At 42.7% G+C, this 15,563-nt stretch overlaps 1 protein-coding gene across 4 annotated transcripts in view; it reads right to left on the reverse strand.

Moving 5' to 3' along the window:
* The window catches only part of SHANK3 (SH3 and multiple ankyrin repeat domains 3), a 434,911-nt gene extending 420,102 nt beyond the window's left edge, over positions 1-14,809 (reverse strand). For 3 of the 4 annotated variants that reach the window (XM_088447127.1, XM_088447113.1, XM_088447131.1), the window contains exon 1: positions 8,707-8,773. In XM_088447127.1, the coding sequence (XP_088303253.1) occupies positions 8,707-8,717 (11 nt within the window). In that variant the 5' untranslated portion in view covers positions 8,718-8,773. Of the gene's footprint in view, positions 1-8,706; positions 8,774-14,737 lie in introns of those variants that run through there. The other variant, XM_088447121.1, reaches the window with a different exon arrangement.
* Positions 14,810-15,563: the final 754 nt, after the last annotated feature.

The raw sequence follows: 15,563 nt of genomic DNA on the forward strand, positions 1-15,563 counted from the left end.
TCAGTTTTGTCTTCATCAAGTAAAGTGCATGCTCAATCTGATTCAGGTCAGGGGATTGACTTTGTCATTGCATAACATTCCACTTTTTAGCCTTAAAAAACTCTTTGATTGCTTTTGCAGTATGCTTCGGGTCATTGTCCATCTGCACTGTGAAGCGCCGTCCAATGAGTTCTGAAGCATTTGACTGAATATGAGCATATAATATTGCCCGAAACACTTCAGAATTCATTCTGCTGCTTTTGTCAGCAGTCACATCATCAATAAATACAAGGGAACCAGTTCCATTGGCAGCCATACATACCTATATCCCACACCTGTCCACGAAATAGCTTTTGAGTTGATAGTCCCATTACTTTTGGCCCCTTAAAAAGTGGGAGGCACGTATAGAAACCGTTGTAATTCCTACACCGTTCACCGGATTTGGATGTAATTACCCTCAAATTAAATCTGAAAGTCTGCAGTTAAAGCACATCTTGTTTGTTTCATTTCAAAGCCATTGTGGTGGTGAATAGAGGCCAAAATATGAAAATTCTGTCAATGTCCCAATATATATGCACCTGACTGTATATATATACCTATATACAGTATCAGTCAAAAGTTTGGGCACACCTTGTCATTCAATGGTTTTTGTTTATTTAAATTATTTTCAACATATTAGATTAATACTGTTGACATCAAAACGATGAAAGAACACATATGGAATTATGTTGCAAACAAAAAAGTGTTAAATCAAAATATGTTTTATATTTTAGATTCCTCAAAGTAGCCCCCTTTTGCTTTGATGACAGCTTTACACACTCTTGGCATTCTCTCAATCAGCTTCATGAGGTAGTCTCCTGGAATGGTTTTGAATTAACAGGTGTGCCTTGTCAAGAGTCAATCTGTGGAATTACTTGCCTTCTTAATGTGTTTGAGACCATCAATTGTGTTGTGCAGAGGTAGGGTTAGTACACAGTGGACACCACTATTTGACTACTGTTGTAATCCATATTATGGCACCAACCACTCAACTCAGTAAAGAGAAACAACAGTCCATCAGACATGAAGGTCAGTCGATACGGAAAATTTCAAGAACTTTCCTCAAGTGCAGTTGCAAAAACCATCAAACGCTATGATGAAACTGGCTCTCATGAGGACCGTCCCAGGAAAGGAAGACCAAGATCATTACAGTTACCAGCCTCAGAAACCGCTACTTAACAGCACCTCAGATTAGAGACCACATATAGGGCTTTATTCAGAGGCGGCCATAAGGTCTACGACCGCACGGCCGCCTCGATGTTTGTTTAGTGCGCATGAGCACGGGGGAGCTGGCTCCTTCGTGCGCATGCGTGAGACCCGCTACGACCGACAGCGCCGGTCGTAGCGGGTCTCTTTCCAAAGGGGGCGAGCTGTCGATGTTGATTGACAGCTCGCCCCATTTGGAAGGTGGGCCGGGGGGGTGGCAGCCCAAACGGAGGCGTTCCCATGGGAACGCCTGCCATTTGGGGGAGGCCCCACTGACATCACTAGTGATGTCAGTGGAGTGCTTCCGGCTCTGACAGAGCCAGAAGCTCTCCGGGGCTTACGACAAGTGAGACCCTACCATAGGGTCTCGTCGTAAGCCCCGATGGTCGCGATGGTCAATGACCATCGCGACCATCACCCTAGCGGTCGTTAGAGCTGTGGGTGTTAACCCACAGCCTAACGACCGAAACAGAGGCGGCCGGTCAGGATGCAAGCGGCCGCCCAGTTTCTGAGCGACCGCTTGCATCCTCCGACCGCCTCTGAATGAGGGCCATAGTCTTCACAGAGTAGCATACAAATCTCAACATCAACTGTTCAGAGGAGACTTCATGGTCGTATTTCTGTGAAGAAGCCACTACTGAGGATGAACAACAAGAAGAAGAGAATTGTTTGGGCCAAGAAACACAATTAGACATTAGACACACTGGTCTAGACATTAGACCAGTGGAAATATGTACTTTGGTCTGATGAGTCCAAATTTGAGATTGTTGGTTCCAACCACAGTGTCTTTGTGAAATGCAGAGCAGGTGAGCGGATGGTTTCTGCACGTGTGGTTCCCACTGTGAAGCATGGAGGAGGAGGTGTGATGGTGTGGGGGTGCTTTGCTGGTGACACTGTTGGCGATTTATTCAAAATTCAAGGCACACTTAACCAGCATGGCTACCACAGCATTTTGCCAGCAGCATGCCATCCCATCTGGTTTGCGCTTACTGGGACCATCATTTGTTTTTCAACAAGACAATGACCCCAAACACACCTCCAGGCTATGTAAGGATTACTGGATCAAGAAGGAAAGTAATGGAGTGCTGCGTTAGATGACCTGGACACTCTGGAAACCTGGACTCTTAAGCTGGCCATACACCTGCATGATTTCAGGCCAATTGCCCGATTTTTGACGAGTCATAGGATGATCTTGTGAAAACCGTGTATTTTTTTAGTAAGATACAATCCGATGCGCGCTCCCGCAGCTCCTTAAATCGGGTCTTATGATCAGGTGCGCAGTCCATATGTTCCATCCTATCGTGTGCAGATCGTGCAGTTTATTTTGTTCATGCGAACCATCATTTCAATGACTGTTTCCCTAAGGAGCGCGTGAGGCACAGGATCGATCTTACGACAGATCCTGTGCTAAGAAAAACAACAAATATGCTGCCGGAACTGCCAGGGAGCTCTGGAGAGTCGGATGGTGAATCGAATCTGATGCTGGTCGTGCAGGTGTATGGCCAGCATTAGCATGCCTAAGGACAGAGTTTTCAAATCACTGTAAAGTGTTAGAATATTAACAATAGGAGTAAAGCTGTAATGAGCTAAACCCTGAACACCTTTTTGATCCATCATATATTAATGTGCATCATTTACTATCCAATTGTAGTGCAGTGCAGCAGAAACCATGAGTACACTATAAATAAAACAAATGAAAGGGTAAATGAGCAGTAAAGTAAGGTAATTTCAGGCCTATATTAAGAAACTAGGATTGCTGTGTCTATTAAGCCCATTGATGCATCATATATTCATGAAAGGTGTTATAGGGATGAGGATTAGGTAGTGTGTGTTTTAGGGGAAATTAGTCAAAAAAAATGTAAGGGTTGAGGGTGGGGTTTCACCTTTTGCATGAAAGTTAACTATATTTTTTCCTACCCTCAAAACTATCCTGGTGATGGCAACTTCTGTTTGGCTTTCCTTCTCACACACACCCTTCTCAGATATTTTAAATTGGCAAACTTAAATGTTTGGTATGGAGAGGAACAGTGCATCACCAAGCCCCTCAGTAACCATGCTACTGTAGCCTTTTGCTAAGCATGCATGAACACAGTACATGCACCACTGAAAAGAGCAAAGCAGGGGACCTTAGAGAGTACTGTAGTTAGCAAGTCTATGAAAGTGTGGATTAGCAAAGAACACCCTTTGCTCTTTGTAATTTCAATGGAATAAATCTGTAGCTTAACCTGTTTTACCACAACAGGGTGTCAGCAGGGTCTTGGTAGTGGGGAATTTGGGTTGAAGAGTGGGGACTCATTGGCCTTGTGGTCTAACTTATACCCCTTTTACATCAGAGGTTTTTGCTGGGTCTACCCGGGTCGCAGCTCAGTGTAAAAGGGTTCCTGAAAAACAACCCTGGTCAAGTGACCTGGCAATCCAACCCAGGTAGCTACCAGGGTCGAACCCAGGATGGACATGGGTAATGGTGCAGTGTAAATGGCGCAACCTGGGACATTCCAAAAGTGAGCTGATTGGTGGTTGTGGAGCAGTCACCTTCCACTTTTTATGACCTCACAAGTTTAGCAGAACAGACCCAGGTTCAGTGTGACTGACCTGAGAATAACCCAGATCGGTGGTACTGTGTAAATGGTGTCTGACCTGGGTCATGCCTAAAATGAGCTGATTGGTGGTTGTGGAGCAGTCACCTTCCACTTTTTATGACCTCACAAGTTTAGCAGAACAGATCCAGGTTCAGTGTGAACGGAGCTGACCTGAGAATAACCCAGATTGATGGTGCTGTGTAATCGGTGTCTGACCTGGGTTGGAACCATATCTGAAAACCCAGGTCGGACCCAGGTTTTTGGTGGAAAAGAGGTATAAGTAAATCGTAAAATAGCTTACTGTACATGTGTGCTTACTCTATATTTTTCAGCTGCATATGTAATATATTACTAGCTGCTAGTGTACTTGCTACTAGTGTTAATGTCTTTTTCTAGCCGCACATAATGTACACAAATTCCAAGTCACTTCCACAGAAAGTAGACGATCAACAAAATATTTTGAGGGTAACTGGTATAAAAAAAAACCTAGAAGTTTAGTTATAACTGTAGAAGAGATAAGAGCTTGGGAGTTGTGGCTATTAATAAACAAAATGCTGACATGTTAGAATAGTGATAGTCACTTGGGAAGACCATGAAATATTGTTTCATTATTCCCATAATATAACTATTTTGGTTAGTAAGTCTGATCAGAAATTGAAAGCTAAGAAACAAACAATAAAATAAGCTTCAGGTGCCAACTGAGAAGACTTATCGACAAAATCTTCTAGTGAAGTAAATAACCTTATTAAGACGTTTATGGAAGCTATTCCTCAGCGGAAAGAATAATACTTGGTGGCTGCAGTTGGTCTAAATCTGAGTGACTGCAGTAGTGTTACATACTGTATGAAACAGAAATGAATGACATCATGAGATTTTCTATAGCCTTTTCATTAAATATGAGAAAATAAATCTCTGAGAGTGCCAAATGCAATCTCCACAACACTGCAAATCAAAAAACATCACGCCACCTGGGAGTCTATATAAATGTGACGGCACACACAGATATTATTCAAGTATTTCCTAAAATTATATCCACGAAAGATAAATTATACCGCTGGATATAGGAGCTCATTCAGAGTCGGTCGTGAGCGCTGAGCGCTCACAACCGACTCGATGTTGCCCCACAGTCCATGTGCACGACGGAGCCGGCTCCGTCGTGCGCATGCGCGAGACCCGGCTAACGACGGGTGCTCCGTCGTTAGGGGTCTCATAGCAGACGGGGCGAGCTGTCGATGTTGAGTGACAGCTCGCCCCGTTTGCTGGGCGGGCTGGGGGCGTGCCCGGCCAAACGGAGGCGTTCCAGCCGGAACGCTTGCCGTTTGGGGGCGGCCCCACTGACATCATTGCTGATGTCAGTGGGGAACCTCCTGCTCGAACAGAGCAGGAAGCTCCCTGGGGCTTACGAGTGCCCAGACCCTACCCTAGGGTCTGTCGTATGCCGCGATGGTCTTGACCATCGTGACCATCACCCATGTCGGTCGTTAGAGCTGTGGGTGTTAACCCACAGCTTAACGATCGACAAGGAGGCGGCCGCCCCGATTCAGAGAGACCGCTTGCATCTAATGACCGCCTCTGAATGAGGCCCATAGTCTCTTGATATCAGATTTGACAACGCAGAATTCTACATGGGTCAACCAAAGAAAGCAAATCACCCTTATCTGAAGCATTGTAAGAGTATCACTGTTAAGGTGCGTACACACGGTATGATTAAAATGCACGATATGAACAATAACAAAATCGATCATATGGTTATCATTTATATCGTGCATTATTAGGTGCCTCCAACCCACCAACGACCTGCGATGCGCGCGCATGGACGATAACGATATCGTCCATCGCCCGTGCATGCAGGCCAACCTGGTCAATATCGACCAGGTTACTATAGACAGGGGCGTATTTATAATGAGCGCAGGGTGTGCGGTGCACACGGGCTCCTGGGTCTGGGGGGGACCCACACCGCACACCCTGCACCCATATGTTTTAATTACTCACCTCTCCGAAGTCCCGCGCCGGGCTGTCTCGCTGGAGGAACTACCTGAAAAATGGCCACTGCTGCCATTTTTTTGGTGTTCTGCGCATGCACACTAGAGAAATAACCCTAGTGCGACCTGCGCATGCGGTGTAGACTCCAGGCACACTCTAGTGCCCAGAGTTTATAAGTGCTGCGGCGCTGAGCGCATCCGCCGCTGCAGAGAGAGGAGGGGGCCCAGACAGAGAGTTTACACGGGCGCACTCCTTTGTAGAAACGCCCCTGACTATTGATCATCCAGCACACCCGGGAGATCGTTCAGCGATATCGTTATCGCTGACGGTCGTCCCGTGTATATGCACCATTACACACTGAGAATATACAGTATAAAGTTCTGCACTCTAATACAAAAACACACAAGTAAATGCTTTGCTTGCAGACACCGCTTCACATGTAGCAAGGATTTTCATAATTTGTTTGACTGTTTTCTGCCTAGTGTAGCCACCACACGTTGCACCTGCCAAAACATCTATCCATCTGCACCTACTAAATAAACATGCCAAACCTATTTGCAGACACAATTCATCTTGAGCATTGAAAGGTATACAGTAGATATTGAAATCAAAAGACTATTTAATAGATAGATGCCAATGATTGACACAAAAGTAATTAAAAGCAGCCAGTTTGAGGGACATTGAAATGTCTAGGTCACAAGTTTACACCTACCATACCAATTTGTTAACCACTTTTAGCACAAGAAATAATTATTATGGCTCAAAATATTTGTCCTGGAGGTAAATATTGTACATTGTGTCATACATTTTAATTCTATATATATATCTAGATTTCACCTCACTAGCTTCAGGATAACTAAAGGGGGAGAGAAAGAGAGAGAATGTCTACAGCTCAGGTGTAGAATGCCCTGTAAGAAGAGGTAGGCCTCAGGAAAATCAGTGTGTCAAGGAAGGTGCTATTCAGGTTAGTAATAATTTAGTGGACTGCCCCTTTACGGCAATTCCTGAGACAGATGTGGGAGGACGATTGACATGGAATTCCTATGAAGCTGTGTGAGATGTGACTGTCATACCAAAGGGGCACAATTAGGGTCAGAACACAAATCTACTTCCCAAAGTCATAGATAGCTAATGTGGAGTGGTAGTTTGTGTTATACAGACCATTCTTTAGTGCTGAGATTTAGATGGACACTACAGTTAGGAGATAAAACCAGTTCCACACACAGTTTAGTTTTGTGTCGAGCTTCATAAGTTATATAATAACTATCATAACATAATATTACTTACCTGGGAATTTATCCCCCCTCCTTCTGCCATGTCTACTGAAATTCAGCATTGCTCTCCACACTTTTACCTGAGCTGGCTTTTTGCATACACACAGCATGTTATTGACTGTTGAAGCAGGAGTGAGGAGGGCATTGCCAGGGAATAGCATAGCCGGAGGAACCACCGGATGGTATGCAACTTGGGGTCCCAAGCAAGCACTATTATGTGCTAATTTACAACTTATGGAACTCCATTAGGAAGTGATAATTCAGTTTTGGGTGAAGTTATCCCATAAAGTCTGAGGGGCATATTTACTAAGCAGTGGATTTACAAAACACTCCTTTTTTACAGATTTTGCCTGCCAGGGTTTAAAAGGGCAATAATAGTAAATGCAAAATCAGCCTTGTTTTTCATTAAGTATTATTGCCCTTTTAAATCTGGCTGTTAAAACCAAAGGTGTTGTAAATCCATTGCTTATTAAAATTGCCCCTGAATCTGACAAAACAGTAATGGTATGATAATATTGTGTGCATATTTTCCACATTGTGTTCTAACATTAATATTTTTCAGATGTGTATAAATTTACACGGCCACTGTGGATACACTGCTATGAATAATATACAGTACTTCGGATTACCTTGTTGCTTAAAAGCCAGAATGTGAGTGTCAAACTAAAGAGCACGTACAGACTCCCAGGGCCACATGTGTTACATAATTATCATGGAAGAAGCATTCCTGTGAGCAGCTTTGGCCCTTAATGATATCTTATCAGAGATCCTTTAAGTTCTTGTAGACCAATATATTGTATTTGTGCCCTTTAACTTTCTCAGTGCAAGCTAAACTGCTGCAGTGTAGATGGAATTGTTATCACAGCTTGAAATTAACCGAAAATGATGATTATCTCTGCTCACTACCATTATATAAGACAGGCAAATTTCTCACCTTTGTCATCATGCTATTTTGGCTCAATATAATGAGCACTCTATCAGCAGACAAAAAAAAAATGACATCACATACCTACACTCGCAATCACACATTTAACATGAACAATGACGTGCATTTATATGCGTACATACTGTATACTGCACACCTACACATTCACACACATGCCCGCTCCACGCAATTACCTACCCACTCATTCTGCTGCATTAACATCCACACTTACAATGATGCACAGTGATACAATAAGGCACATTATCAGTTATACAAATCATAAAGATGACCACAGGAGACAGAAAGCAATGCAAGCATACATGTGATACTTCCCATAGTGTGACAGGCAAGGGGAACAGAGGCTGGAGAACGTGACAAAGCGGACATCATCTGGGTCCATCAGATGGTACTCCTGATGCCATAGCTTTTTAATCTCAATTTCTCTAACATTGTATTGTCCTGCTAACATATACATATATCTTTTGTGATCATTATCTTACAATCATCTTCTTATACCCTTCAACCTTACTGCCTACATCATTCTGTCCATAGCTATGTGCTCACCTGTCTTGCATTATCATACCCTGACCACTATTCCTGTCTCTCCCAGCCCCTACCCTCCCTCACACCTGCATTCTTCTGTCACTCATTTCACCTGTCTTGCTAATCCCATCTCCTCCTGTGCACTTTCTACGCCTGGGCTCTGGCACTCTCTTCTTACCTCTCTCTCATTCTCTTCTCTCTTTTTACCTTCTCTTCAGTTTCAGAAAGAGAGCTCAGAGCGACATCACCATGGTAATAAGGTTGTGGGGATTGTTAGAGAAGGAGCGAGAGAGAATGTGAAAAGTGTGAGCAGAAGTGACGGAAAGGATGGGGGGTAGCTGAGCACAGAAAAGGGAAAGATGGTAAAAGGAGGAAAAGAGTGAGATGGGAAAGAATTAGTGGTGGAGGAAATGATTAGAAAGGGGCGTGTGATTAGTGGGTGTATTTCTACGTGTGCTGGGAGGAAGGCAATGCACGGGTATTTTTCTCAGGATTTCTCTCTGTTGATAGAGGGGATTTGGAGGGATGCGAGTGTGCAGTTATGTTAGCTTCCTAAGCTATGCAGGAAAGTTGTATTATACAGAGTAGGTTTTAGGGTGATACTGATAATACAGGACAAGTTGTGTGTGTAGACCATGCATGTGCCAGTACAGCCTTTGTTTTTGGATTGGAATTTACAGCAATGCTATATGCTATTGCTTCTCTATAATAAAAGGTGGGTATTACAGCAGGTTTAGAAGGGTTTCCCATATTTTATCATGTGAGCCAGCCAGAGAGATGACGTGTTTAGTGCTCAGTGTGTGTAGCTGATACTCAATGTACAGATGTGTGTTCATGAGATTCACAGCTGGATTGAGGAAGTGTATAAAGTAATGGCTAGAATAGATGTTGCCTTTATAGAGCAGATGGGTAGAGCATTAAGATGGGTTGGAAGTATTTGACAAGGTTAAGTGATATATGACTAAATCCTCATTTTATGATGGGAGCCATGTGTGAAATAATAAAGAGTGGTGTCATTTTAAGTGCATCTATAATTAACTTTTTTTTAGTAATTAATGTAATATTGCAGTGACAGAGCATCAATCAGCTACTGATAATGTAACATGCAAAACACACTAGGGGGCTGATTTACTAAACACAGAGTTGATTGGTTGCTACTTTATCACTCTATAACCCACCTTTTTCAGCCAGGTTGATTCTTGATAGAAAAAAATGTTGTTTCAGGAGGTGAATGAAACCCATGATGACATACTTTAGTCATCATTGTTACAGAAAGCTTATAACATAGTCTCCAGTATAGTCAGGACCAGGATACGCCGCTCAGAATGCTGGAGCCGGAATCCTGACACCAGTCAGAATCCCGGCGCGGGCAACCCTGAAGTAAGTATTGGGGTTGGGGGGGGGTTAGGGATAGGCACTGGGGGGGGGTAGGGTTAGGCACTAGGGGGGGAAGGTTAGCGTTAGGCACTAGGGAGGGAGGATTAAGTTTAGGCTGCAGGGGGAGGGGGAGGTTAGATTTAGGCTGCTGGGAGGAAGGGTTATGGTTCGGAGAAGGGTAATATACTTACCTTCATGTGTCGGCATTGTGACCTAGTCGAGATGCCGGCATCAGGATTCTGACAGCCAGGATGCCGAGTGCCGGCATCCCGTACCCAACCAGGAACAGTCAGTGAATCACATCCTGTAGTTACAGCATCTGTCATTATAGGCAGATGTTTCTGGATATGGTAGACAATATTAATCATATGGAATACTTTCTAATATATAGAAGTTAATGAGTACCTGATACCTGAAGACACCTGTATATTAAACAGAACTCCGTTACCTTACCCAAACATGTTACATTAACTGTGCGTCATAGCCAATATAGTGTGTTCTATATTCAATTATTTTATATACGCACATGAAATTAACCATCTTCTGGGTAGGTATAAATATTTTTAATCAGAGGGAGAGCATCCTGTATACTGGCAGGAGACTGCTCACTTTGCTCCTGAGAAATGTCTGTTATATCATCTAACTGTAGGAAGTTTGCCAGGCTTCAGAACATTGGCTTTATACAATTAGATTATGCTCCGGGATCTGCAGCACACAAGATAGCCCACAGTTAATTTAAATAATGTTTAGACATATTAAGAGGAATTAAAAGATGTAGGGAGAGGCAAATATGTATGTATATCTCTGTAAAATTCCTAACTGTACATTGCAGTTAGGCTGTATTATTTATTATTGATACATCTTTGAAATTGAATGACAGTACAAACAGTAACATACTTGTTCAGTGCTTCTTAACATATACTGAAGTCAAGCTGCTCTATCAGGGGCATAATTATAGTGGGTGTAGCCTGCAGGAGGTGCCCATGGCTTAGGAGTCCATATGAAAGGCTTTAATGGGGCCAGCGAGCGCCTCCCCTGCACCCATTTCATATTGGCACATTATCATATTAAGGGGGAAGAAGGGGCAGGCCAGATCAGTAAGTATTGGTGGTGCAGTATTGGTGGTACTACACCGAGAATGCCCTAACCGCCCTAATGCAATGCCAAGCCATCTCCCATTTCTACAGCATTGACCCCTCCATGTCCTACAGTCCTATGTACCACTTGAAGAATGGACTTGATTGAGAGCGGTCTTCCTCAAGAGACTCAGAAAACAATAGACTACCTGATTGCGGACATCCATGTCTCATTTAGACACCGTGTGCTTATTAGTACTAAATTTGTACTGTAGTCCTGATAGAGCTGACAAAATGTCCCACTACCCCTCCACACCTTGGCCATTCACTTTTCCCAGGGCCACTTGAATATTTGGTAGGCTTTGTTGTAAAATAAGCAGGAACTTGCCAATGTAAACTGGTGCCACTGTGGCATAATGTGAACTGGGAAGGCACTGCAATGTGGCAAATTGTGAACTGCAAAGTGTTGTATAATATGAACTAGGGACACTGTGAACTGGAAATACTACATAATGTGAACTGGAAATACTACAATGTGGCATAATATGATCAGTGGTCTCTGAAACATGGCATAATGTGAAATGTGGGCACTGTAATGTTTATGCACTTTCATGTGTTGTGAACTTGGGGTGCTATGTCATAATGTGAGCTATGGGCTATGGAGCTACTTTGGGGCATAACATAATCTATGGCATTACTTTGAGGCACTACGGCATACAATGAACTACAGGTAGGTCACTACTATAGGGCATAAAATTAAATAGGGCACTACTATGCGGTAAAAAAAAAAACTGGGGCACTACGATGGTGAATAAACTTAACCAGGGCACTTCTAAAATGAAGCATAAAATAAACAAATGCTGCGAAGACTACTGTTTCTTGAAGTATAGCGGCAGGGGCCAACACCAAATGTTGCTATGGGGCCCACAAAGGTCTAGTTAAGTGCCTATGCTCTATACATAGTATATAGCAGTATTATTTTGTTGCAACCTTAATTATTAAAAGGGAAGATTAGTACATATTTGGACCAAGCAAGTGATAGTACTGTACAAGCTAGCATGCTACTGTAAACAGGGGAAACTAATGCAATTTGTATGAGCTCTTTCCTGAGAATTACATTTTGTAAGTGGTGAGCATTGAAACACAACAGAAACCATTTTGTTTATAAGTAATAGGGGTCTATTCATCATCACTTAATTTGTACAAAAGCAGGTAAAAATGAAAATTTTCACCTGCAATGGTAGACATTAAGTAGAAATTAAGTGTCTGGGCCATTCATCAAGAAGGTAACGCAGGAAATATCGCAGATACTGTATCTCCTGATTACCTTTCTCTAAAGGAATGGCCCACTGTCACCATACACTAGTATGGGGACAGAATTAATCACGTTCCGAAAATACAATATTTTCAGAATCTTGACTGTGGGAGCATTCGCCATCTTCTGAGGGCGTTTGCTCCCGCTTATGGCTCACAACCCCATGGGAAGAAGTCCTGGGTTTGCGAAGAGGGATTATTTTGGATCCCCCCGCCCTGTCCGTCTCCTTCCACCAGACGCTGGGGCTTCTGTGCGCCTGCGTGACCTGTAGGTCACACAGGCGCACTAGTGTCACTGCTCTGAAAGGAACAGTGAAAGATTCACAGAAAGGAGCAGTGAAGCGCTTCGGGGAGACAGCTGATTTTCGGATAAGCTGTCTCTGCCCCGGAGCAATGATGAACTGCTCCAGCGCTTGTGTCGAGTTACCATGTTAATTATCGGGGTCCGAAAAATTAACATAATGAATACACCCCATAGTGTTGATGAATCTGAGCAAATATTGTATAATGAAAGAATAACAAATGAAAAGTCATGTGATAATTTTTAAAGTGATCTAACAAGCGGGGGAAAATATTACAACAGGCTTGTTTCTTTGTGACATTCCAGTTCATTGCAGTCACACTGGTGAACATCCTGTGTATTGTGTTTAAGGTCCACAGGGACCTTGTTTCCAACACATGCTTACAAATAGCCACACATTTAAATACAAATATAAGAAATACATGTCGCCTGTTGATTTGTTGCCCACATTGAAATTATTCATTATTAAGCAACCCTATCAATACTCTCATTCTCACCCAGCTAGCTCTTCGGTTTCTTGTTGCAGGTGTGGAAACTGCCTAATAATGTTATGTTTTATTATTTATGTATTAACTTTTATATAGCGCCAGCATATTCTGTTGTGCTTTACAAATGGGAAGACAGAAATAAAACAAGACTGGATAATAATAGACAGACAAATAGGTAAGCGGGCCCTTGCTCACAGTTATACACTATGAGGAAATAGGAACTTGAAACATGAGGTTTAAGTGCTACATACAGATGTGTCCACATACATCTATCCTCCGTGTGCTACAAGTCTCGTTACACATAACACGTGAGCGCCGTGTGACTCAGTAGCGCCGAGCGTCTCTTTGTGCGACTTTTTCTTATTCGCACAGCAATGTGAATATAACGCAAAAGCAGCTTCTGCTGAATAAAATGATAAGCAGCATGCCTATATTCTGTGTGCGACTGCGGGTGTATCTGCATGTGAAATGCTACGTTACAGTGTCAGCGACTGTGGCACTGGGCCTGATTCAGAGACGGACGCTAATGCAGTTGCAGCTGCGATTATGTATGCAACACAGCAGCGAAAATATGCTAATGTTAGCAAATATCACCCAAGCATAAAGACGCCCACTGCTGCCTTTTTAGCTGCATGCGAAAACGCATACCTGCGCAAATAACGGTAACATCAACGCACTTCAGCGGCCATCTTACCCTTGCAGAAGGTCTGACCTGCCGGAGCCTCGGGTGCTCTTCTGACACACAGCTGCATAAGCAAAAGCAGTGGCTAAATTATGCACGCCCATGTAATGGCGTTTAAAGGACAGGCACTCTGCGTTTTTCTGACCACTCCCCGTTACCACCCCCAAACGCTCACAACCGTAAGTCACTTTGTGATGGGATCCACTGTGCAATCGCTGCGCACACACAATACGGCTTATACGCATGCGCAATTGCAAATAATCGCTTGATCTGCGTGAAAATTGCATTAGCATCCATCTCTCAATCAGGCCCACTGTAAGGTAGCGTTTAGCATGCAGATACACCCGCAGTCGCACACAGAATATGGGCATACTGCATGTCATTTTAAACAGAAGCTGCTTGTGCATTCTATTCACATCCCTGTGCGAATAAGACGCATTTGTAGGTAACATATAGGTTCCATCACACATCTTGGGCTCTGGTACCAGGACCTAACAAGGACCCTGTGTTGTAGGCATATTACAAAATAATATACTATTTACTGTACCTAGTCCTATCAAAAAAAATACATAGCTTTTTCTGCAAACATATCCTGATCTATGTACATGATGAAAAACACCTTATAATACACAATGCACAGAATATAATGTCACACAATGACCCATGTTATACATAATTATGTTGACCTATGTTATACAGCATACATGATCCTGAGAACACGCATCAAAAGCCTTGATATCCTAAATGTTATTACCACTACATAAAACAGCACTAATATCCCACTAACAATGCACATGGCTCAAAATATTTACCCTCAGAGAAAAAGTGTATTACAATATATACGACCATTACCTACATTCCAATTTTTTGAACAAACATAGTGTCCTTCCACACATACTAAAATATTGTGTAATACAGTACAGAACACACATCTTGTGACCACATCTTTTGATCTTAACACATAACCTCACCTCACATCGCGGGTTAGATCCTTGCATACTTCAGGCTGTGCGGAAATGTTTCCTTGGCCATGGACAGCACACTGAACGTGTTATTACATTAGTATGTATATGCTATGACAAAAGTGTGGAGTTACAGAGCTGTGTATGAGAGAGATGTGTCCAGCCTTCCCACATTTCCTTTGTAGGAAGTGGCCGCTCTTCCTGTTTCCCGGAGATGATTCCACACACTATTGTTGTGTATCCGACAACTTGTGTGTCCATTTGGGTGTGCCCTTACTGCAAGCTCCTTGTGAATTCTATGTTTGTGGGTTGTGTGTGTAACACAAAAAAAAAATTCCATCCACATAACAGCAGTAATATAAACTTAATTTATAATGCTATAAAATATATATTTCAAGTATGATCTAAACAATAGCATTTGTACTGCAAGAACACCCTTGTAGATTTCACAAGTAATAGTAATAAATGTATAAAGTTCTATAAATAATATATAATTAATCCTCATTTATCATCACGACATTATTAGAAACATTTACACTAAACTAGATGGAAGAGGCTCCTTTTTTTATCACTTGTTCCAAATTAAATCTTCTTTATCATAAAAAAAATATATACTCGTATTATAAAAAGGAAATATAAACTTAACTATGGGCCTGAGTCAGAGTTGTACTCAAACACAGTGGTTTGTGTATAACTTCGATGTTTAATGATCGGTACATGTGCAGGATCTGTACTACACATGTGCTGGATACTGACTGTGAGATCGCTTGCAGTGCCACCATGCCTCAGCATGATTGACTTGCGGCCGTTTGAGGGTGGGGCGGCAGACTGGTCC

The sequence above is a fragment of the Taudactylus pleione genome, unplaced genomic scaffold, assembly GCF_031769625.1.
Source record: "Taudactylus pleione unplaced genomic scaffold, aTauple2 ptg000019l, whole genome shotgun sequence".
NCBI classification, from domain to species: domain Eukaryota; kingdom Metazoa; phylum Chordata; class Amphibia; order Anura; family Myobatrachidae; genus Taudactylus; species Taudactylus pleione.